The 24,552-nt window shown below is 42.0% G+C and overlaps 1 protein-coding gene across 1 annotated transcript in view; it reads left to right on the top strand.

Moving 5' to 3' along the window:
• The window catches only part of LOC110161223 (integrin alpha-3-like), a 57,838-nt gene that overhangs the window by 2,738 nt on the left and 30,548 nt on the right, over positions 1-24,552 (top strand). The window contains exons 2-10 of the mRNA XM_055152361.1: positions 1,290-1,481; positions 13,461-13,588; positions 15,589-15,674; positions 15,744-15,880; positions 16,341-16,447; positions 16,550-16,642; positions 19,456-19,515; positions 20,660-20,813; positions 23,829-23,840. Coding sequence (XP_055008336.1) covers positions 1,290-1,481; positions 13,461-13,588; positions 15,589-15,674; positions 15,744-15,880; positions 16,341-16,447; positions 16,550-16,642; positions 19,456-19,515; positions 20,660-20,813; positions 23,829-23,840 — 969 coding nt within the window. The remainder of the gene's footprint in view (positions 1-1,289; positions 1,482-13,460; positions 13,589-15,588; positions 15,675-15,743; positions 15,881-16,340; positions 16,448-16,549; positions 16,643-19,455; positions 19,516-20,659; positions 20,814-23,828; positions 23,841-24,552) is intronic.

The raw sequence follows: 24,552 nt of genomic DNA, 5'->3' as shown, positions 1-24,552 counted from the left end.
TTTCATGAAACTGTCTAGCGTACTCTACTCCCCCAGCACAGGCTTGTTGTTACGGAATTGCTGCATGTCATTGTTATTAATAGTGATTTTTGTAGGTTCAGAAGGGTTTTATTACAATTTGCATGTGTAAGCAACTGGAGTAATTTCTCTTGGAAGTAGTTTGTGTGTAGTATTTGTCAGTTGCACTTTTGTGTGTAATTGCATGATAAATGTATGAAAATAAGCATGGTAACTAAAAGTATGTGTTATCTGAAGCTAAGCTGGGTGCATGTGTACAGACGTAGCTTACCACCACAAATGTGGAGAGAATGAATAATGCACAAAACTTAGACTTTGACAAGATTTATAAATCTACACAGGAAATGACAGTAATTCACACATTACACAAAAATAACAAAGTAGGGTTGTCAAAAGAATAAAAAATCAGATACTAATGGATACTAAAACTAGATACTCATTTAAGCAGGTATTGATACTAAAAAAAAAAAAAAAAAAAAAAAAAAAAAAGTCCCATTGACAGGACAGAAATGAACCTTTCCTGACCAGCTTTAGAATGATCTTGGGCTGTGTCAGAACAAGTACAGCACATAGACCAGTACACACCCACGGACCACTATGGAACCTACCTGGACACACGTTACATAGATATAAGACCACATGGGAATAGAAAAGAAAGTACTACAATTTAATGTTGAAAATCACATTGCTGTTGTTGTGGTATTGAGTATTAAGTCTATTCTTTAGTATAAACAGCGTAGTATTGTAATACTACACTATGACAAAGAGTAAACATAAATGGCAAACAATTCAAAATGATTTAAATAGCAATATCTAGATAACAATTTGTATGGAATAAGGTACAAAAATACAAATTTCTTCTACTTTTTTTTTTTACTTTCCTAATGAGATACAGAGAAAGTGGGAGTTTTGATGACACGTTTTCATGTGTGAAACATAGTATGAATGCACTCCTGTATCGTTTGAGTGTTTGAAAGAGCACTGTACAAGATGCATGCATGGTCATAATATTGGAAGTTTAATTATGATCTCAAGACTTCAGTACTCTATACCAATTACAATACCACAAGGAAGATACATTTTTGAAGATTAAGATTTTTGGATACTTTTGACAACCCTAACCTAGTATGAAAGCTGGATGAGCAAACAGAAATGTCTATTCAATATTTTCTTGGTATAATGACACAGTGCATCTAACTGTATTCTTCATTATCCCATGCTATTTCCATTTATTTATTTCATCAATATTATGATTCATATTTTGTTACTAGGTTGGACTTGAGAGTGTCTGGGAGCCCCATTGTGTTGATGGCAGCCTCTTCCCTTGTGCTCTTGAGCATGCTGTTTGCATGTGCAGCATTTAACCTGGACCCCCTGGTGTCTGTAGTGAAGAGCGGGAGTGAGAGCTCTCTGTTCGGCTTCTCTGTGGCTCTGCACCAGGACATGAGCACTGGAGCATACAGGTGACCACCCACTTTCTTTTTGGGCAAAATTACACCAGACTGGCTATTTTGAGTCACACAGTTTTACCCCAGGATTACTGTTTGTACTGCATTTCTTTTCAGTTAGTTGTTTTGGAATTTAAGGTTAAAGGTATACTTTAATCAAGTCATCCTCACTTTTAGCTGAAGGGCTTGACCTGTTGTGCATGTTTGGGGTCGATAACCCCCATGCCTTCACACCACGGTGCTCACTGCTCCTGGACCCTTACATGTAAGGGTCCAGGAGCTAAACCACAGAGGTGGTCATGTGACATCCTCAGAGGACACAATGGTCACCCGGCTCTCCTTGGTCTCCATGACAACGGCCTGTTACTGCGCACTAATTAAATGAACACGCGGCTCGTCCCAATGACATCATAAGATTTCATGCTCAGACACAGAGCAGAGAGCAGCCTGAGGACACGCCCACTGTCACATTCATAAAGACATAAAGAATTACACACACACACATGAATTACACACACACATGAATTACACACACACATGAATTACGCACACACGTGAATTATACACATACATTAATTACACACATACAAAACAAAGAAACCAAATAATCGAACTTTAAACATTACATTTCAGACTGAAGGGCACATAGGATTGGACTGTTTTGGTCCTGTCCACCTATAGACATTCTTAAACAGTTTATTTATTTAATATGGACATAGCAAATCCATAGGATTAGAACCAAAGTATTGTTTAAAATGTTTATAATGCAACGTGATCATAGAACTCATGTTAAACAAACCATGCTCCAGTGGCATTACTATTCCACATGCCACGTATTGATGACTCCCACAACATAAATACATTATATTTGTTTATGTGTAGTAGTAGCAGTAGCAGTAATAGTAGTAGTGGTAGGAGTAGTAGTAGTGGGTAGATTCCCAAAGCCTTGTATGGTGATGGGTAGGCCCGTCATGATAATGCATTTTAAAGCATGACTTATTGCTTCAGAGATATACTGCGCTAAACAATAACACTGAAACAATTTTATGCCTCTGACACTAAAGCAACAAAGCAGGAGAATCCCAATGAACAAATATCTATATACAGAAACATTAAAAGGCCCAAATAAAGAGAAAGATGAAGCAATAATTAACCACAGAAGTGCCTTATCCAAACCACCACAGATCAGATCTTTTTGTATTACATCAAAATTTAGGGATGTACTGATCCAGTTTTTCAGTTCTAATACTGATTCCGATACTATGACTTTAAAGATCTGCTGATCGCCGATATCAGCCGATGCTGTACAGAGGCTAGAACCAGCATTTGTTTCCTTAAAACAAAAATAAAGATAAATAATCCAAATGTACAGGCAATCAATACTGAGCAACAAAATATAGATTTCCATCTTTCATGTATTGAAGGATACATTAGTATAATTAGTATAATTACTGTGACCTAGTGATGAGTGTATCCTGAGTATGCCCTGCTATCTGCTGTACCCTCTGTACTTCTGTTTTGTTGATATTCTGTGGAAGAATAAATGAGTCACATGACCCACAGCCAAGGGCAGGAGTGGAATAAATGCAAAACAAGAGTACGTCCTCTATGTGACATTGTCTGTGATGGGCTATGTCTCCTCCTGTGTGCCCTCAATGGGGCAGCGCACACACTGTTCTTCTCATCACCACTCATCTCATCTCTGCTCATCTCATCTCTGCTTATCTCACCTCTGCCCGTCTCATGTCTGCTCATCTCATCAGTGCAGTCGTCTCATGTCTGCTCGTCTCATCTCTGCTCGTCTTATGTCTGTTCGTTTCATCACTGCAGTCGTCTCACGTCTGCTCGTCTCATCAGTGCAGTCGTCTCACGTCTGCTCGTCTCATCAGTGCAGTCGTCTCATGTCTGCTCGTCTCATCTCTGCTCGTCTCATGTCTGTTCGTCTCATCAGTGCAGTCGTCTCATGTCTGCTCGTCTCATCTCTGCTCGTCTCATGTCTGTTCGTCTCATCAGTGCAGTCGTCTCACGTCTGCTCGTCTCATCAGTGCAGTCGTCTCATGTCTGCTCGTGTCATCTCGGCAGTTGGCTGAAACTGTCTCATCACTGTCAGACCCAGGGCAGCTGTAGCTCTGCTGGTGCCTTACCATCCCAAGTGTTGTGAATCAAAGTGCTTGCCATGTTCCGCTAGGTTTATCATGCTGATCACATTTGTGCTATGTTATGGTGCAGTATGATCTAAGAACAAATAGAGAAGTACATATTCAGTTTCAGCCCAATACATGATGAAATAACAAATTTTAAACACTTTTAAATTATGTCATTAATTATGTAATTAAATCATGTTGACCCTCCCAAATCTGTCATCTTAATTCATTTTGGTTAATCCTAATTTGATATGTTCAATTACCGCTTCCCCTGTTCTCTCTTTGTATCTCCTAAAAGTCTCCAAGATTTTTAGCAGGGGAAAGACAGGAAATAAACACGCGGTGTCAAAATAAACTTCCAATGCCCTTTCAAAATAACTCAACCAAAGTCAAGACAACGACGTAAACAACGCGCTCTTCATCCAAGGAAAGGTTAATAATGGACGACGAAAAGTTAATCCTCGAAGTGGAGAAATATAACGTGATTTACGATGTCAGACACCAATTCTACAAGGACTCAGGACTAAACCAGGACTAAACCAGGACCAGGACTCACTGTCTGAATGTGCTCGGAGGTCCTTCCGTGTAGACCCGAGTGACCGCAAGCGAAAGGACCGGTGCAGAGCTCGGAGACAAAGAGGTACGTGCAGCCGTCGCTCTTTTCGGACACCTGCTCCGCGAGGCTCAGGGTTCGCTTTCTCTCTCTCCCTCTCCAAGATTAGTCCTGGTTTAGACCTGGTTTAGACCTGGTTTAGTCCTGGTTTAGTCCTGACCCGCCCTTAAAAGTCCAGAACGTTAAAACTCGCCCGTCTCAGCAACTATTTGCCCGTATCCTTCGGTGCAGGACTCTGTATCAGTATATAAACGTATAGGCCTTATTACCTGTACGGACATGACATAATGTTTGTTAATTATAGGTGATTTTACCTTATTAAAGAAAAAAGACTGAGGTGTTTAATTTGCGTGCTAATAGATTTAAATCTCATTAAACACAAACGCATTGCAGTTGTACACTTAATACACATTCTAACTTAATACACTTTAACATAAAACAAAAGATAAAAAGCAAGTACAAAATGTGATGTCTGAAAACAGTGAGAAGATGTGCAGGCTGCATAGTGTGAATTGAAACTTTGAAATTTACGCGTACGCGCAGCTCCGCCTACGTGAAGCGCTGCTGCAGCTCCTGGTGTGAATTCGGGGTTAGACCAAAGCACTGGTCCATTGCTTCACCATCTTTGTACCACTCTTCCTCCCCTAAAAGCCCCAAAAACAACAATAACCCAAGAACCCAATAACCAATGATAATTAAATTGGACTTTGGCTGCTGCGTCATCATCATCATGTATTTGTGCCACAGGCTATGGAGGCACAAATTCATTTTATTTGAACAATTTCATCTCATTCAATTTGTGGAGTATAAATGTCATTTAACTGCCTATATTCAATCTTTAACCAGATATTTCTGACCAGTGTAGTCTTTTATATGTTAATGATAATACAATGAGCAACAGTCTTATTTTGTTATGCCAATATATAGTCCATACTACAGGGGACTATAGAGGCTCGCTATAGTCTCCTGTATTAATGGGAAACACTGAGATATAATTAAGGATAAAAGTCACATCAGCTTTTTTTACAAGGTATATTTTGGAAAATTACCAATTTGAGAATTATCACCTTCACAATAGAGGTTGGGTGGTTGGGGTGTTCTGTCAGGAGCAGAAGGAGACTGTAGTGCAGTGCCTGGGGACACATCTCCAGATCAACAGCTACTGTTTATCTATATAGAGATCTGAGCTCTCATTTCTAAAGCATTTCTAATTGTTATGGGGAAACTAGTTGTGTGGCTTATAATTGTTGTGACCACCAGGGGGCATCGGTAAGAATGCACGATGAGATGATGGAGTTTATGCCTTTATTAAAACGTTGAACTCGTGTGGGTGTGTATGTGTATTTGTGTGTGGTCTTCTTTCATACGCACACGAGACCCCACACCCGCGAGCTCCACACGACGCACTGAAAAACAACCAAAAACACGTAGCGCTGTCAACCAAACCCAAACACGACAACATCTGATTGGCCATGATATCTGTCAATCAAACATCCGGCAGAATATATTATGTCCTTCGACACAGCCGCCCCCAAATTTGTCCAGCAAATTTGACACTTAAGAAGGACTGGCTGGGTCAGAGTCAGTGTTGGGGATGGCTGGCAGAGCCACCAGACGTGCAACAGGTCTCATATAGGTCTTGTTCTTGACCCGAACCTCAGCAGCTCGCACACGTCCATCATGTCCAGGGAGAACTTTGGTAACCACACCAACTGGCCACAGGGCTCTCGGTAGCTGAGGGTCTATCACCATAACTGTGGTTTTAAGTTGCAGCTGTGCTGGGTCCTTATGCCATTTAGAGCGTGTCTGAAGGGTAGGAAGGAAGTGCCTGATGAAGTGAGCCCAGAACTGATCTGCTAACACTTGACTGTGCCTCCAGCGACGTCGGCTTAACAGCTCAGCATCCTCATAAACAGCCTGCGGCAGAGAGGGGTCAAGCCGCCCCATGAGGAGAAGATTGGGGGTCACGGGATCGGGATCTGCCACATCTGTAGAAACATAACCCAATGGCTTGGAATTTAAGATCCCTTCTACTTCTATCAGGACAGTCCTCAGGACTTCTTCTGGAACTGACTGAGTCTGGATAGCTGCATAAAGAGCAGCCTTGACAGATTTTATCTCTCTTTCCCATACACCACCAAAATGTGGTGCGTTTGGTGGGTTAAACTTGAACTGTATTTGGTGCTTAGCCAACCGAAGTGCAGGCTGTAGTGTTCCAAAGGCCTCTCTGAGCTCCCACTCTCCTCCTTTAAAATTTGTTCCCTGATCCGATAGGAGCTCTGCTGGCTTGCCTCTTCTTGCGATAAACCTCCGGAGGGCCATAAGAAAGGAATCGCAATCCAAATTAGATAGGATATCTAAGTGCACAGCCCGCGTTGTTAAGCACTTAAAAATTATTCCCCATCTTTTTTCCAGGCGACGGCCCACTTTCACTGTGAACGGCCCAAAACAGTCCATTCCAGTGGAGAAAAAAGGTGGCTTTAACAGTCTCAACCTTGCCTCCGGCAGATCAGACATCTTAGGCACAGCTGGCATGGCCCTCCATCTCTGGCAATCTGGGCATGAATGCTGGTGTTTTTTGACTGCCTCTCGTCCATGGAGTATCCAATACTTGCGCCTCAGCTCGGCAAATAGACATTCTGAGCCTGGGTGACACAGGGCCCTGTCAGTGTCCTGGATGATGAGATGGGTTACTTTATGATGGGGGTCTAAGACCACAGGATGAATTGCCTCAGGCTCTAGTTGACTGCTACCTCTCAGCCTCCCCCCAACCTTAATGAGTCCTGTAGTCTGATCATACTCTGGGGCCAGGGTTAACAGTCTGCTAGTGGAGGCAACTGGCTTGTTAGTGCTCAACAAGTTGTACTCCTCTGGGAAGCTCTCCTGCTGGGCCTGCTGTAGAATCTCCCTCTCTGCTCTTTGATGATCTGTAGCAGAGAGCGTGGTCTGGCCAGGTGCTGCCCCTTGACAGGACAAGGCAACAGTCTCTATGAGTTGAGTGAAGGAGGAGCACTGGTCAGCCTGAAGCTGCAGTGGTGTCTTGACGGGGGTGGTGGTAAGGCAGGAGACAGCAGGCTTTCGCAATTCAGGATCAACTTTTGGCTCTTCCTTTGCTGGCTGAATGGGCCAAAACTGTGAAGGCTGCTGCAAAAAGGCTGGTCCGTGTCTCCACCTGCCGTTGTTGGACAGCTCCAGCAAGGTCTTACCCCGAGTGACATCATCGGCTGGGTTTTGTGCTGAGTTAACATATCTCCAGCTCAGAGGATTGGTCAGTTCCTGGATCTCAGCCACCCGTGTCCCCACGAACACTTTAAATCAACATGAGTCTGACTGTAACCAGTTGAGAACAGTGGTGGAGTCTGTCCAGAGAATAACACTGTTGACCGTCACAGTCAGCTCACGTTGCAGGAGTGCAGCCAGTTGAGCAGCTGTCAGAGCCGCACAAAGCTCAAGCCTGGGCATGGACTGTTGCCTTTTGGGGGCAACTCTTGATCGGGCAGTGAGGAAGGACACCTCCACTTGACCTTTGTAGTCCTCTGCGCGCAGATAGGCCACTGAGCCATACGCCTTCTCTGAAGCATCTGCAAACACATGAATGTCCCTGTGACAGTCTGTGGGGTCTAGGGCTGAACTGACATAACACCGTGGCAGTGTAACTTGGGAGAGATGCTGTAACTCTGCTTCCCATTCCAACCAAGGTTGTAGCACGTCCTCAGGTAGGGATGGGTCATCCCACTCTCGCTGCTTCTCCCACTAACGCTGCACAAAGATCTTGGCACGTCTTGTAAAGGGAACAATGAACCCCAGAGGGTCATACAGACGAGCCAGGACTCTGTATATGTTCCGCATGGTGGGTGTGGGAGGTGCCAGTAGGTTGTACTTGTACCTCAGGGTGTCAGAATTACAGTGCCAGCGCAGCCCGAGGGCAAGTTCTTGTGGGTCAGCGCTGGACTCCTGCAGCCACAGCTCACTGCTTTCGGACCTGACTTCTTTAGGTAGATGTTTGATGGTCTCCGGAGCATTACTGGCCCACTGTCTCAGTTCAAACCCACCTGCAGCCAACAGTGCATTTAACTTGTCCACAAGGTGTTTGGCCTCCTCTACAGTGGGGATGCTTTGTAGACAGTTGTCTACATAGAAGGATTTCTCTATGGTCACTCTTACGTCCTCACCCTCTTGGCTGTGGTCAAACACGTGCTTCTGCAGCGCAAATGTGGCACAACATGGGCTGCATGTCGTTCCAAATGGTAGGACCTGCCAAACATAGACACCGGGTGGTTTCTCTGTCTGCAGGCCACGCCACAGGAAGCAGAGCAGCATCTTGTCTTCAGGGAGCAGCCTGACTTGATGGAACATCCCTTTTATATCACTGCTCACAGCAACAGCATGCTCTCTAAAGCGCAACAGCACCCCCAAGAGGCTAGATGTGAGGGTAGGGCCTGGCAGCAACAGTTCATTGAGATTGTCCCCTTTATAACAGAAAGAACAATTAAAAACAATCCTGTTCTTCCCATTGTGGCTTACCATGTGATGCGGGATGAACCACGATTCCTTTGCACTGCACAGCTCCTCTTCAGGGACCTTTAGCACATAGCCAGCAGTCTCTAGTTTGTTTATCTCTGTGCAATAGGCAGCAGCTTTCTCTGGGTCCCGCAGTAGTCTTTTCTCTGTACTGCGGAGATTAGCCAGTACAGCCTCTTTGGGTGCATTAAGCTGTGGCATGTTCTTCACTCTGAGGAGTGGAGTGGCATATCTCTGGACTCCTTGGATATCCACCCGTGTGGTTTTAGCCTCCAGCAGCTGTATTGCCTCTTGATCCTGCCTGGAGCGCACTACCAGCTTCTCACTGCGATAGGGGAGGACGTCTAATTGCCACAACTTCTCAACATTCCGCAGGATTTCAGCAGTGGGTGATGCGGTTGAGATGTGAAAGCATTGTGGAGTGACAATGGAGTGATGCTTGTTCTCCATTCTTAATAGGTCCCTGAAGTGTCCAGCCTAACCTTGTTCTCACAGCAGCAGGTCCTCCAGGACGTCCGAGGCGCACAGGAGCCACTGGAGTGATAAGGTGTGGGTAATCTGAGCCTATCAACAACAGGGGGCGCACTCTGTTCATAGCTTGGAGTGGAAGACCTCTAAGGTGCTTGTACTTCTTCTGGAGTGCCTCCACTGAGTATGTGTGTTCCGCTAAACTCAGCGGCTCAGCAGTAAATGCACCTTTAATAGTGAATGTCTTTTTGGGCTGATCTGCAGGGGAAATGGTGAATGATACTGCTGCACCATGCATAAGCCTTACATCTTGTCTGACAGTTCTGAGGGCTAAGTCTTCTGGCTCACCAGTGAGTTGGAGTGTCTGGGCTGCAGCTGACAGCAGGATGGTCCGTTCTGACCCATCGTCGAGTACTGCATATGTCTCTAAAAGGTTCTTACCATTGCGTAACAGCACCCTGCTAATCTTTAACAGGACTTGGTTGCAGCCAGAACGTCTGTCTAAATACAGGACTTCATTGGTTGAGCTAACAGGGTTTACTGGGTTCTCAGGGGACTTTGCATTAACATCATGTAGGGCCTGCAGATGTTTCCCTTTACACTTTGGACATGTGATCTTCAGCCGACACTGTGCAGCTTGATGTGAACGTGCACAGCGCCAGCACCTTCTGTTGGCCTTTATCCACGCTGATTTCTGCTCCACTGTAAGCAGTGCAAAGTTACTACACTGGTCAAGATAATGCAGTGTATTGACACAATAAGGGCAAAATGCAGTCTTATCTGTCTTATTGGGGGTGGCTGGTGTTTGCTCTGCTGGGGGGCCATCACTTGACTTGTTTTGTGTATGAAAGATGCTAGTGTTCCTGTTGCTCTTACTGTCATGGCGCCGTACTGTCTTGGATTCATTGCTGCTCTTTACCTCACTGTGCAATGACTCATACACTGTCCCTTGTATTTTCAGCTCATAGTTGAGCCAATCGGAGAAGTGCAGAAGACTGGGAATAGTGACACGCATTGGATACAGGAACCTCTTGAACTCTGCTCTCATATCTTGTGGCAGCTTAGACAGTAACCGTGTCACATGTGATCCACAGCAGAGCTCTGTCTGTCCACTTTTACCCAGCTGCTCCAATAGGCCCACCAGCGCTCTTACTCTTAATGCAAACCTCTTGAAGCCAGCGGTGTCTCCACGAGCAATGTTAGAGGACTCCATCAGGTCAGCTATCTTCCTGAGCGCAAGCTGATGTGGCTGGCTGTACCTTTCAATTAAACTGGTCATTGTATCAGTGTATGGCTGCTGTGAGTTGATATAGGAATCAGCAATAAGTAAAGCATCTTCATGCTTCAAATGGTCCAACAGGATCTGATACTTAAAGCGCTCAGTGGCATCTTCAGGCAGAAGATTATCCAGGGCCACTTTAAGCCTGGCAAACTCTCTGGGGTCTCCCTTTGTGAATGTAGGAATGGTAGGCTTTGGGCCGCGATACACCACCTCATTCCGTGGGGGAGGCAAGGGTGGGTTGTGCAGTGACCCACACCTGGGTGGAGTATAGGGGATGCAGTACTCTGGTGTCTGCACACCAGATGGAGGAAGGTTTATATCTGTTTGATAGCCTAGCTGCACTTGTGGTGTCGTCCTCAGGTCCCGGAGCAACTCTGTGAGTTCAGACACCAGTGTCTGTGGTGGTGGCAAAGGCTTATCTATGAAGTCATGTGTCACCGGGGGAGGAGGCGGCGGCCAGTAGTCATCTGGGTCTGCAGGTAACATGAAGGCAGCAGATGTAGGTGGGGGCGGAGGCAGAGACAGACTTTGATCCTGATTTACAGGTACGCTGAACATTGGTGAAGGAACAGGAGCAAACACTGGATTGGATAATGGGGGTTGGGGCGTTACTCTGGTATTAAGGTGCCTTTGCATCTCCATTATCTTTTTTTGCATCCTTTGATTATCATCAAGCACTCTGTGTAGTAATGTAAGCGTGTCAGATGTTTCTGCAGCTGACCTCTGCCTATATTGAATTGGTGTGCTTGTAGGCAATGGAAGTGAGTACTCTTCTTCATATGGGTCCATAGCTCTGGCTCCTTGCAGTGTACTCCAATCCTCAACAGGTGGTTGAAGTGTGAGAGATGTCATCCTGGCACTTCTCTCCATTGATCTCTCCACACTGGGAAAGGGTCACTGTGACTCATATGCCTCATAGACTGACCGCTGCTGAGCAGGTGAGGAAACATAATCCTGCATCCAAGCTGGTGGTCTTCTCTCTCGGCGTGACCGGGCACCTGCGTCGTGTAGAGGGTAACTTCGGTCTGAATACATCTCTATTTAATCCCACGGTGGCCACACTTATCCGGCTCGAAGGACCAATATGTTATGGGGAAACTAGTTGTGTGGCTTATAATTGTTGTGACCACCAGGGGGCATTGGTAAGAATGCACGATGAGATGATGGAGTTTATGCCTTTATTAAAACGTTGAACTCGTGTGGGTGTGTATGTGTATTTGTGTGTGGTCTTCTTTCATACACACACGAGACCCCACACCCACGAGCTCCGCACGACGCACTGAAAAACAACCAAAAACACGTAGCGCTGTCAACCAAACCCAAACACGACAACATCTGATTGGCCACGATATCTGTCAATCAAACATAGAATATATTATGTCCTTCGACACACTAATACATATACAAAATGTTATGCACGTGATTTTCCATGTTAAAGTTGCACTGTGTGACATTTCTGGTAGAGGATGTTGTGTTTTTTTTTTTGTTTTTTGTTTTTTTCCCTGTAATGCTCTACAGTATGGTATTTCATTTAACTATCTCCATGGAGACAAGTAGCCATATCACCAGGCCAAATTACAGGTCAGATCTATGGAGAAGTGGGTAGTTTTCAGTGGTAGTTTTGAGCAATTAAAACTCTTATAATTTGTTTAATGCCATACTGTAGAACATCCCAGGCAAAGCAATAAAATCATCATGGAGCCAAGCAGACGCCAGACTCTCCACCAGTAAAGTTACACAGTGCACCTTTAAGTGTGTGATGTGCAGTCCAGTTTGTGTGTGTGTGTTGCATTTATTGCCTCAAAATGTGTTACTCTGACAGGCTTAACAATGAGATTGTGTTCACAGAATATCTGTTCTTAGAGAGATGAGCTGAGCGCAAGTTTCAGGGAGTTTGTTTTGTCCATATGTACCATTTTAGTAAGAATTCACAGGACCAGAGAGCAGTGGTCAAAACAATGTGTGCTTCAGTTTGATCAGCTGAACTGTTTTGAAATAGTACACCTTTAATGAGGCTTGGAACATTTATTTGTGGGCCATAATAGTTAGGGATGCAGCAGTCCGATACTGGTATTGGATGTCTATGCACAGTACAGAAAATTTTACTGTACCGGATTTCGGCTTCCAATATCGGTTAAGACAATATCCTGATTGGACATACGGTATAAGCGTATGAGGCTAATAACTGGTCATTGTTTGAAATATTATTTATCAAAGTTGTTCAGTGGTTACTAGAGTGACAAATAAAAGCTTCATAACACATTAGGATCAGTTTGGTCTTATTTTATTTTGTCTCTGCACTCACATTTCATTTATATTCTTACATTAATGTAATTTGAAAGACAAAACATAGTGCTCAGAATCTGGTATTTTCAAAGGACAGGCACATTTTATCTGAAGGAGCAGTGCAAGAAACAAATGTTCAAATGATTTCATATTGTCAACATAAAGGTTTTGTCACCTGTAGAACTACTCAGAGTGGGAAAAGGATTCACAACTTTTTCTTAAGTACTGTTACATCACTAAAATTATTATTCAAGGATGAGTAAAAATATGTTGCTAGAAAAGTACTAAAAGTACAATTGTGACTACCCACCTCTGTGTGTCTTGCATGTATTCAATTAAAAGTGCTTTTATTGCATGCATTCAAACTCTCCACAGATCTGACTTACAATTTGGCCTGGTGACACCACCTTTTACATGGAGATAAAAATTTATGCTGTGGAATATTACAGGCAAAGCAAAAACATCTCCAAGGAGATAAACAAATGGCAGAAAGATTACATAGTGCGCCTTTAAATGCCTGGTTACTGGCACACTGAGTAGTTTTTAAGTAATGAAAAATATAATTTTTGTCTTAAATGTTTACTGCATATTTTGAAATTTTGACCACCTAAGAAGTATTGTCATTTCTTCATGTTAGCATCACCTGTTGTTTTGGATGTTTACTTTTATTGTTCTTACAGGTTGTTGGTGGGAGCCCCAATGGAGAAGGCAGAGCCTGGAGTCTTGGCCAATCGTACTGGGGGCATGTACATCTGCCCTATCAGCCCTGACCCATCAGACTGCACCCGGGTCACGCTCATGGACCCAGGTGAAGTGAACCGTCACCTTCCTTCATTTCAGCCAAGCACAAGGGTCAAGCACACAAGCTTTGAATATCACTTAAAAGCCCATGCATTCAGTCTGAACACATCTTTGATCAAATTACATGATTTGAATTTCATTTGGTGATATTGTACTTTAAAGAGGAGTTATTTTACTTCTAAGGCATACTGTATTAGCTGCTAACACATAACATACTTAGATCACAGTGTGAACTTTAACTCTTTTAACAAAACACCAAGGCACAAACAAAGCAATGTGGTCTACTTCATTCAGTGTAGCGAAGACTGCAGTGAGCACTACATTGGAGAAACAAAACAGCCACTTCACAAGAGGATGCAACAATACAGATAAGAGAGCAACACTGGACCTCAGTCTGCTGTACATCTCCATCTAAATGCCACAGGTCACTCTTCTGAGGACAGTGATGTACAGATCTTAGCCAGAGAAAAGTCTTGGTTTGAGATGGGAGTTAAAGAGGCTATTTTTGTAAGGAAACACAATCCATCCTTGAACAGAAATGGAGGACTCAACTCCAACCTCAAACCTAAATCAAAACAAACAAGAGAACAATAGGAATAGCCAGGTCACATCCAGAGGTGTGAAAGCAACCATTTTGGGCCCCAATGGTTATGTTAATAAGACCCCACACTCAGTGCAGATGAATAGGCCGAGCTAACAAACAGAAACTGTAAACAAGTAGGTGTGTTAACTTCAGAGTAGTTTCAGTGTAGTTAGATATAAGGCACTGTCCACCAGCATCTGACCAGAACTTGAATGAGCTGTGAAACGCATTCGACCAAATCAACTTCGGTCCAGCTGACAAGTTGAATTTCTCCTTTGCCAATATTGGGCAAAACTATTCGGAGAACTATCCAGCTGCTTTGGTGAGTCTAATACTTTTGTGAAGGGCTGCACTATAGAATAAAATGCAATGTTCCATAACAGTATAATATGTGCATTATTGCAAAATGTGATTACACTTTTTTGGCACAGGAAATTGAGTGAAATGAAAACTAAAACCACCCCTCACCGTACAATTCATAATGGTACAGAAATTTGAATTTCCTTCAGGATAAATAAAGTATCTATGAAAAAAGTGCATTTATAAAATTATTAGTAACCACTATGCCCAGTATTGTTATGAAACATGGTTAAAATAATTGAATTCAACAGTGAACAGTGAATTCACATAAGAGTGAGAGAGTGAGTTTTTCACATATGCTACAGTGCACTTTCAAAAATACAGTTTCATGGAATTTACAAAATATGTACACCGATATACTAGTTGAGCAGCCTGTGATATCAATGTATTTCCAAAGACAGATGAGCCATGCACTGACAGACAGCTACATGGTCACAGGCCGGTAGTGAGTGAAAGAGCGAGAGCAGGCTTTGCCTTATCACAGGGAGGGCAGCATCAGGTCCAGGCACACTCAGGAGGAGCACTATCTGCACTTAAACACCAAACCTAATTTAACATGTGCAAGGCCAAAGAAAGATACAGGAAATCCAATATATTACATATATATGAAAAAACTCATTTAAAATGGACACAAATTTGTTAAGATTTATTATTCAGAGCTGTTATGTTAGCTTGCACATATTTTGAATGAGCTGTGCATCTGAAAATGTAATAGGTGAAAAGTATCAGTTATGTGAATCTACAGACCTCATACAGAAAACATTTCCTTAAAATAAGAGGCAATGCCAGCAGCACTGTTCAAGATCTGACAGTGGCTCTTTGAACACTGTATAGCAGCAGCTCACTGCTCCTGACAGCCTGCTTCAGTGGCCCCCTTACAAGGGACTAATAAAGTATACCTTAAACCTTGCTTGTACAAAACAATCTTAAATATTTCACATGCAAGTTTCTTCACTTAAAGGTACACTTTAGCTTTTGTGGCAGAAGGTCTACCACATGTTTGTCTCCATGGAGATGTTAATGTTTTACCTATAATAGAGTGTCGTCTAAAATGTGATCAACAGAGCAACTCTTGTCTGAGGACGTGATTGAGGACATGTGGCTCGGGGTCTCTGTGGCCAGTCAGGGTCCACCCGGAGGACGAGTGTTGGTATGCCCATATCCTCAACTTTACATTCTGTTTACATGTTGAATAGCAAGCATATTTTTGATGTTACAGGCATGTGGCCATCGCTTTGCCAAACTCTACGGTGCGTACAGGCTGCGACACATGACCGGCCGCTGCTACGTCCGGGGCAATGACCTGAAGTACAACGACTCAGACGCTCACTGGCAGAATCCTGACCAGGTCTGCAGGTAAAGCAGTTGACAGTGACCAACCAGAACCCAGGTCTGTAGTTCAGACACAAGCAAGAACCTGTAAACAGTTCAACAATGAACCAAGCAGAACCCAACATGGTAAGAACCCAAACCAGGGCTGCATATAAGTGACCCAAGCAAGTGACCTTATCCAGGTCCAGTAGCAAGAAAACAACCATGTCTTAACAAGTTAAGGTAAACAAGTCATTCTTGGTTGAGCAGAGGCCTACTGGTAATGATAATAAGTAATGCAATAAAATATGCTAGATCATAGACATTTTTAAATATCAAGACATTTGTACATGATATTACATGACGTTTTCTAAATTCAAATCTTTAATTTAACACAGCATGGAAACCACAATGAATCATTTCCATGTATCCTGTTCTCTACTTTGCATGTTGTGATTGGTGGTTGGCATTCCTCTCCTGTCCCATGACCTGTGTTTGGCTGTAGTCACCTGGGCGATGTGAGTGGTGAGGTCATGTGCACTATGGGGATGTCCGCGGCCATTTCTCAAATGGAGATCATTGTGGGCTCTCCAGGAAGCTTCGACTGGCAAGGTACCACCATGCAACAATGCACAGGCTGACCCTAAAGCGGTCCAGCCCTCGCCCTCTCATACACACGATTCACTGGCTATATTTACTCTTATGTCTGTGCAGGCAATGTCCATGTACTGTGGATGAATCCTGAGGTCATGTTCGACACAAAGAAGACTACCTTCACAAACATGGAGCAGAGGAACATCTACATTGGTGAGAGCTGCTAGCATGCTACTAGCACTAGCTGCACTTCTGTACACCCCTCAGCTCAGAGCTCCCTGCTGCACTATACACCAGCAGTTAAAAATCACATGTTTTATTTTTATTATGTCAAGTTTTTATATAAAAATAAGGCATTTTATGTGTTAAAAAGCCAAAATTGCTCATATTTGGGGTGTATATCTGATAAATGTTTTGCTTTATTTTGTTGACATATTAAATACCAAAACATTCAGAGAAGAAATTTTCTTTAGTATTAGAATGAACAAAATCTTACTTCCAGTTAATGGTTTTCTATGGCAAAATGTGTGTAGAAATGTCTTGCGTATTCTCGCAATAGAGTTGTGCATTCAAACTGCACAAATCGATCTGTGCTAATATCTAAATCATGAAATAAGTTTTTTAATTTTAATTCTAGAATCATTCTGAGTTATCAAGCTATTTCTGTTTTATTCATGACCATAACGTTAGACTTGCCAGTAGTTCACTAATGTGTCGTTGTTGTTCTCCTTTAAGTTTTCGTCTTTCTTCCCTTGATAGTTGTGGATAAATTCTTCATGGAAGAATGTTTATCCTTTGTGGATTTTGTTGGCTGAAGATTTGGTGATGGGGCAGATTTATTAAGCTAGTGGAGAATTTCCACTGATATGTTGCTATAGCAAACCATTAACTAGAAGTTTGGCAACCCTTTAACGCAGCACTTCCAGCTATTGTGAAAAAGATCCATTTGTCCTGGAGGAGGGTTGTGTCCTTCTTGTTTCCATGGAAATGTGCTTTCTTTGGCTCTAATTTTTCTATTTCCATGGAATCTTCCTTTTTGAAGCAAATTGACTGTTTTGGCAGAAAGATGCATCTTTGGGTGTTTTAACATTTTCAATCTTCAGTTTTTACCTATTCTAAAGGCTGCTCCACACTACAGGATTTTTCAGTCTTAAATGATTTTTTAACATGTCAAAAGTGCACACCACAGACATGTAGAGAATCTTGTGTAATTTTAAATCTCCGATCGCAAAGACTGCTGGGGATATGGCTGTGTACCACATGCCATACAGCTGTGAGCACACCACATATCAGCTGTTTCCTGTCTAGAGTTAAACAACTAGAGTTGACTTTTAAGTGTTCAAAAGATCAGAACACTGTACTTCTAGTTTAGATGTAAGACAAAACTGTGTTATTATTTGTGAAATGTGGTGCAATACTTGATACTGCAATATGTAAAACTTTACAGAAGTGAATAATAATTATTAACTACTTATTGAGTTTGTATCTTGTGAGTATGTGTTAGTCACTCTGTCTGCACCTGACGCTCTGTTTTGTTGGCTGTTGCCATGGTGATGCTCAAAGTCACACTGTCGCCACACATGAGGAGCGTACACACACACACACACACACACACGAGGAACACAGCGGCTTCAAAATCGCATACAAAGACACAAAGTAGGTTCACGCTTCCTCAAAAAAGCTAATCACAGTCTAAATCGAGCCCTTGAGCTCAAATATTACAACCTGCCATTGCCATTGTTTTACATATATATATATATGTAAATAGAGGCCCAGATCTACCACACCAGACTAGACCCACGATGTAGGCTGTACGGCTGGAGAGTACGGGCTGGAGACCCCAAGGTCAAGGTGGGAAACACCTTCCCAAAGATTGTGGAGAACAACCAAGCCAAGATCCTGTGGGACTTCCAGATACAGACTGACAGGATGGTGATGGTGAACCAACCAGACATAGTGGTGGTGGATAAGCAACAGAGCAGAGCCGTGGTGGTGGACATTGCAATACCAAGCGATGGCAATATCAGGAAAAAGGAACATGAGAAACTAGACAAATACCAGGGGCTCAAGGAAGAGCTGTAGAAGGCCTGGAAGGTGAAGGCATCAGCAGTGCCCGTGGTGATCGGAGCACTCGGGGCTGTAACTCCCAAACTGGAGGAGCGGCTACAGCAAATACCAGGAAAAACATCGGACATCTCAGTCCAAAAAAGAGCAGCACTAGTAGCACAAAGATACTGCTCAGAACTCTCAAGCTCCCAGGCCTCTGGTGGAGGACCCGAGCTGGATGAGGGTGAGATACCAACCACCATGGAAGGTGAGGAGCACATTTTTTATACATATGCTGTACCTCCCATGTGTATATTTGGGGGGAAAATTGAATCCTCTGATTTTTTTTTCACCAAATAATATTTCAAGTGTGCAAAAATGTGCTTTAATACCCTCCACGTGACTTTTATATTAAACTGATCATTGCCCAATAAGTAATGCATTTGCAAAATTATGGCTGATAAATGTTTACATACATCAGGCTCTTAAAATGGCACCAAAAAGACACAGTATGCATTAAAGATATGGAAGATAGTTCACTTTTTGTGATTTTTGGAATATAAAATGCATTGACTTTATGAAAGAAAGTCAGACATTTAGGGGTTTACAGGAAAAGACATTTTAAAATCTGGATCATAAGGTGAGATGTTGGTTGAGCAAATTTTTTAAAAAGTTAAAAAAATAATAATAATAATCTTCAGATTTTTGTTTTTATAGCCAAATGAAATTCAGGTGTACAAAAATGCCCTCTAGGTAACTTTTTTGAAGGTATGACTAACGGTTAAACTAGATTTGCCACTTCATCATTTGTTTATTTTGTTGTAAGTATCAGTTAAGGGTATATCATACAGTCAGAATATTTTTCACTCTTCCTTAAAGAATTTTTTGAATACTGTAAATCAAAATCTCATAAAAAGATTGTCAATGTGGTGTGTGTTGGTGTGTGTCCTTATGTCTCTATATGTTTGTCACCTCTTCAGGATACTCTGTGGCCCTGGCTCCTCGGCTGCTGTCTCCACAGCTGGACAGCATCATAACAGGTTTCCCTTTTCTTTTTGTTATGGTGCTACTTACAGTTTATAAGTGGTTTTCTCACTGTAAATCCTCATACAATTTTTGGCAACATGCTTACAAAGGGGAAATGTATATTTCATGTACATCACTGCCTTTGGATATGATCTTTATTTTTCATTCATTGGCATCCCATATCCTCTTGTTTTATTCACTGAAAGCCTACACATCGCATGCTGTATTTCTGACTGCATAATACATTTTCCATAGTGGAAATTCACCTGGGGATCTAGCAGCTTTTGCGCTGCTATGCTAAACGTTAAACAGCATGTACTATCACCCTCTGGATTCAGCAGTTTGTGAATGCAGGCAGTGACTGGGGCTTTTTCTGACCAGCGACTAAAACAAAACAGGTGAAAAGGTGTAATCTGGCACAGACTGAATGAACAGAGGGAGGATACAGAGACTGAATGAACAGAGGGAGGATACAGAGACTGAATGGACAGAGGGAGGATACAGAGACACTCTGGGAGGATCAGGGAATGAGTGGCAGCTGTAGGATAAACAGGTAGGGAGCAAAAGGAGGAGCAGAACAGTGTGGGAGATGGAGCTGGACTCTTGGCAATAATGTCACTGTTGAAGTTACTCGTCTCATTCAAGTTGACCTTAGTCTAACTGACAGATAATGTGCTTTTTCATCCTGAAAGTGACTGTTATTTTACCACAGTCATTAAGATCCACAAATTCATAGCTCTGAGTAAAGAAAATTACCTGAACGCAAGTGAAACCTAGTGTACATTTTATATGTACATGGTGCACACATGTGATGGTGCACACTGTGGTAGTGACTATGGGCAAGAAACTTGCCTGTGTTCATTCACTGGTGTATGAATGTGTGTTTCCTTGACATAAAGTACTTTGTGTACCTTGAACATAGGAGAGTGTGCTATAAATTTTGACCACTTACAGTTGAACCATTTTATCTATGCTCAGGTTGTGTGTGGGTATTCATCACATTATCGGGTTACTTCACGGGGAACTTTTGGTTAGTAGGGACCAAAGGTTTGAGTGAATGCATGTGGACTGGAGGAGGTATCCTGATGGTGTGTGCTTCAAATGTGAGCAATGGTCTTCTTCTGTGACCTTCTCTGTGGTTTTGTATGGTTGGTCCAGGGGCTCCTAAAGACAGCAAACACGATGCTCGTGGCTCTGTGTTCCTGGCGCTGAAGTCTGAGGCTGGTCTTCAGATTGTGCAGAGGCTCAGAGGGGAGCAGACAGGCTCATACTATGGAAATGCCTTAGCAGTGCTGGACCTCAATAATGATGGGTAATGCTCCTACTGTTTCACGGTACCAAGGTTACATTCCGTTACATGTCTGTGTAATCCTCCCGTAGTCCAGGTTGACACCCTAGCAAAATGAAATAATGTCAACTAGACATAGGTTTATTGAGTCTAGACAAAACCTATGTCTAGTCGACATAATGAATGTCACCATCAAGGGGCTTCTTCAGTTCTGCCAGGTTACTGCCCACTATAATGACTGCTCAAAATATTGGTCTGAAGGATGATGCGAACTACACTGAAAGTAGCACGTTGTAGTGGTTTATGGAAAGGAGGATCAGTTATGGATGGATGGATTAGTTTATTTTGGTCTTACATTATTGACATTATTATTATCTGACATTATTCCACAAACATAGCATCATCCTGAAACCAGTTCATATTCATAAATATAGCAAAAGGAAACACACAAGACAGTAACTGTACAGCAAGGTACAGCAACGTATAGCACAGACTAAATATCATAATTAATATATCTGCCCAGAGTTAAGCATTTAACTTTCTTTTTCAAGTGATTAGAGATTAGTACAAAATTTAAGTTCTTCTGTGTAGTTCCAGAGGTCCACTCCTTTAGCAGATATTCATTTTCATATGTTGGTTCTGATTTTCTTTTTAATAAACATGGCCGTACCTCTAAGCTCATACTGACTATTTCGGATTTTAAACATATTGTGTAATGATTGACAAGAGATTGTTTTTGACTTTGAACATGATTTTCAAAGTGTAAAGGTTGACTAAATCGTAACATTTCAGGATTTGAAGGTTTTTACATAATGCACTTGTTGGTTCTTTATAAATTGATAATGTAATTAACAATATGGCATTTTTTGCAAGGTGAAGATTGGTTTTGTATTAGCCTTACATATAGTGCCCAAAATCTCAGTGGGGGGTGGTTTGTGGTCACATCACATGTAAGCCCTGCACCGGGTTGAATTATTTTGGAGGCCAGTTGTGGACCAATGTTTATAAAATAATTGTTGAACTCATTTACAGTCACACAGATCACACTGGTGTGTGAACGTGTGTGTGAATGGGTGAGTGGTTCCTTGATGTAAAGTATAACACCCCCCAAGTGCTTGACCACCCCACACGGCAGATATTGCGGATCACCAGAGAACTATGGACAGCAGAGTTTAGTTTTAAGGGTTTTATTTACAATAATCCACAGCAGTTTTAATTTAAAAGGGGAATCAACATATCACAAGGGTTGGGGAAGTCCGTTAAGGAGTTTGTCAAAAAGTTAAAAGGCCTAGAGGGCTAGTCCAGAGGTCCGGGCATTTAGTCCGACTGCTCGGGAACCTCGCCTGAAGAAAGAGACAACAAAATGAAATCTCGTTAAACACCCAATTTAACATTAACCCCTTTAATATCAATGAGTGCTACAGGTGCCATGTGGTGAGCTGCTTCCTACTAACCTGAACAAAGAGACAACAGGTTAAGGGAGAGCGAGAAGGTTCACGGGTTCACCACGGGTTCACCACGGGTTCACCACGGGTTCACCACGGGTTCACCACGGGTTCACCACGGGTTCACCACGGGTTCACCACGGGTTCACCACTTGCATGGTCACTGGCCCACACCAAACTGAAAAAAAACACACACAGAAAAACAGACCCATTTAAAGTGGCAGAGGAACAATACTGTGCCTTGAAGGTGGAAAAGCATTATATAAAACCATTTACCATGAATCAAATTTTGTTCTAGACTTCCTGTAAATGCATTCAGAGTCTGCATTAATCCGTCTAATGAATTTGGGTTAAAATTTTCCTTTAGCGACATTTTTTGTATATTTTTTTGGTTCTGGACTACAAAAACAAGCACTAAGATCCTGCTCTGCAGGTCTTCACTCAGAATGTTTGTGAATATGTTATGGATGAATAAGGAACTATGTAGGCTCATTGGTGTAGGCCTTGCTATTTTTGGATACAATGATAGATTATATAGAGCATTTATGGAGTTTTCTGATGGTTTATGTCATTGCATTTGAAAAAGTCAATGTTAAAATCATTGCACAGGAAAATGTACTTTTGCTGAAGTTTACAGATTTATCAGTTTTTGATTCTGACGTTCTGTTAATGTAACATACTGTATTTTTTCAGTTTGCAAATGACAGCTCCACCGTAAGACAGTTCACTGCTTCATCAGTAGTTAGTCATATTTCAAGCATTTTTTGTCTCAGGTAATTTTTAATGAACAGTGCAACATCACCCCCATTTTAATGATTTTAGAATATATCTATATTTAAATATAGTTGTGATTACTTTAGGTAATTTTTTTGTAAGTTTATTTATGTTGGATTTCAAATTTAAATGATGGTCTATAGTTACTCCTAAGAACTTTTTTTCAGGGTGTATTGTTGAGCATGATTTATACATGAAAGTAGTATTTTTCATTTTGAAAATATCATACATTTAGTTTTTTCTATATTTAGTAATAATTTATTTATATCAAACCAAACTCTCCACCATTTGTACAAGGTGCTTTTGGTCTTCACCTGAGCAGCAGAGAGTGCTATGGTCTGCAATTTCAAGATGGTACATACTACATCTTTAACCCTCTCCAGGCAGGCGTTGCAGATTTGCAACAGCTAAATTCCAATTACCTACTTACTCCACATCCATATTATATGAGCTTTTTTTACTCAGGAGCCTTTTCTCCCATCCATGCTGATAAACGTGGGCGATGCAGACTGTGCAAGAATGGCTACACGCAAACGGTCTGCCAGAAGTGCAAAATACTTTTTTTTTTTTTTTTTTACAAAGGATAAAAAAGTCAGAATTGTATATTACTACCCCATATTATAATTTTCCCCAAATATCAGATTTTTCCTGATACTAAAAATTAATTTGAGCCTGAGAGGGTTAATAAAAATAATAAATCATGAATATAAATAATAAAATATTATATAAATAAATAATAAATTACTTAATTCATTATTATTAATTTTAACACATGACATTTTTAATTAATTATCTCAACATAGTGGTCTCTGTTTTGTAGCTTTGTAACCATGTATGTACAGGTCCTCAGAATCCATACTTTTCTCATTTTTGCAATAGGAAATTATGAATAAGAATATCTAAAGCCTTCTTAATGAAGATACCTACACTGTATGTGAAATGTATTGTTTCTGGATCCATATACTGCATCACAGAGGAGAGTCATTATCACGCAGGTAAATTGGACTCAAATACAACACAAGTATATAGGCAAACAAAGTCTCAGTAAATAACTGAAAATGTCCTCTAAGGTAATGTTATCTAACTATGACTGAAAAAACAACAAAGGAATATATCATTCATATAATGTGAACTTAAATCTCTTCCAGAACTGGGAAACACTCGAAGTAGATAATGTGCTTAGATAAACTAAAACAGGAACTATAAACAGGAGAACAAAAAGCAGAATGCATAAAATGCAAACAGAATACAGGTTCAGAATTTCCAGGTAAGAGCTTGAGAGTATGTGTTCACAGGTTGACAATCTAGCAAAGACTGAGGGAGCAGAGGGAGTATATATAGACTGGACCTGGGCTGATTACAGAATGAGAGGCAGCTGTAGGGAAAGGAGGGACGTGGCAAAAGGAGGACCGGAACAGAGTGAGAAATGGAACTGGACTGGAGGAAAACAAGTAAACAAAAGGCAGAACTGTGACAGAACCCCCCTCTCAAGGGACGGCTCCTGACGTCCCAAAACCAAAAGGCCGACCATGGGAGGGAGGAGG

Source organism: Boleophthalmus pectinirostris, unplaced genomic scaffold, assembly GCF_026225935.1.
Source record: "Boleophthalmus pectinirostris isolate CB_2022bp ecotype Guang Dong unplaced genomic scaffold, ASM2622593v1 HiC_scaffold_17, whole genome shotgun sequence".
Classification (NCBI taxonomy): Eukaryota; Metazoa; Chordata; class Actinopteri; order Gobiiformes; family Gobiidae; genus Boleophthalmus; species Boleophthalmus pectinirostris.
This window is presented reverse-complemented; position numbering and strand designations above follow the sequence as displayed.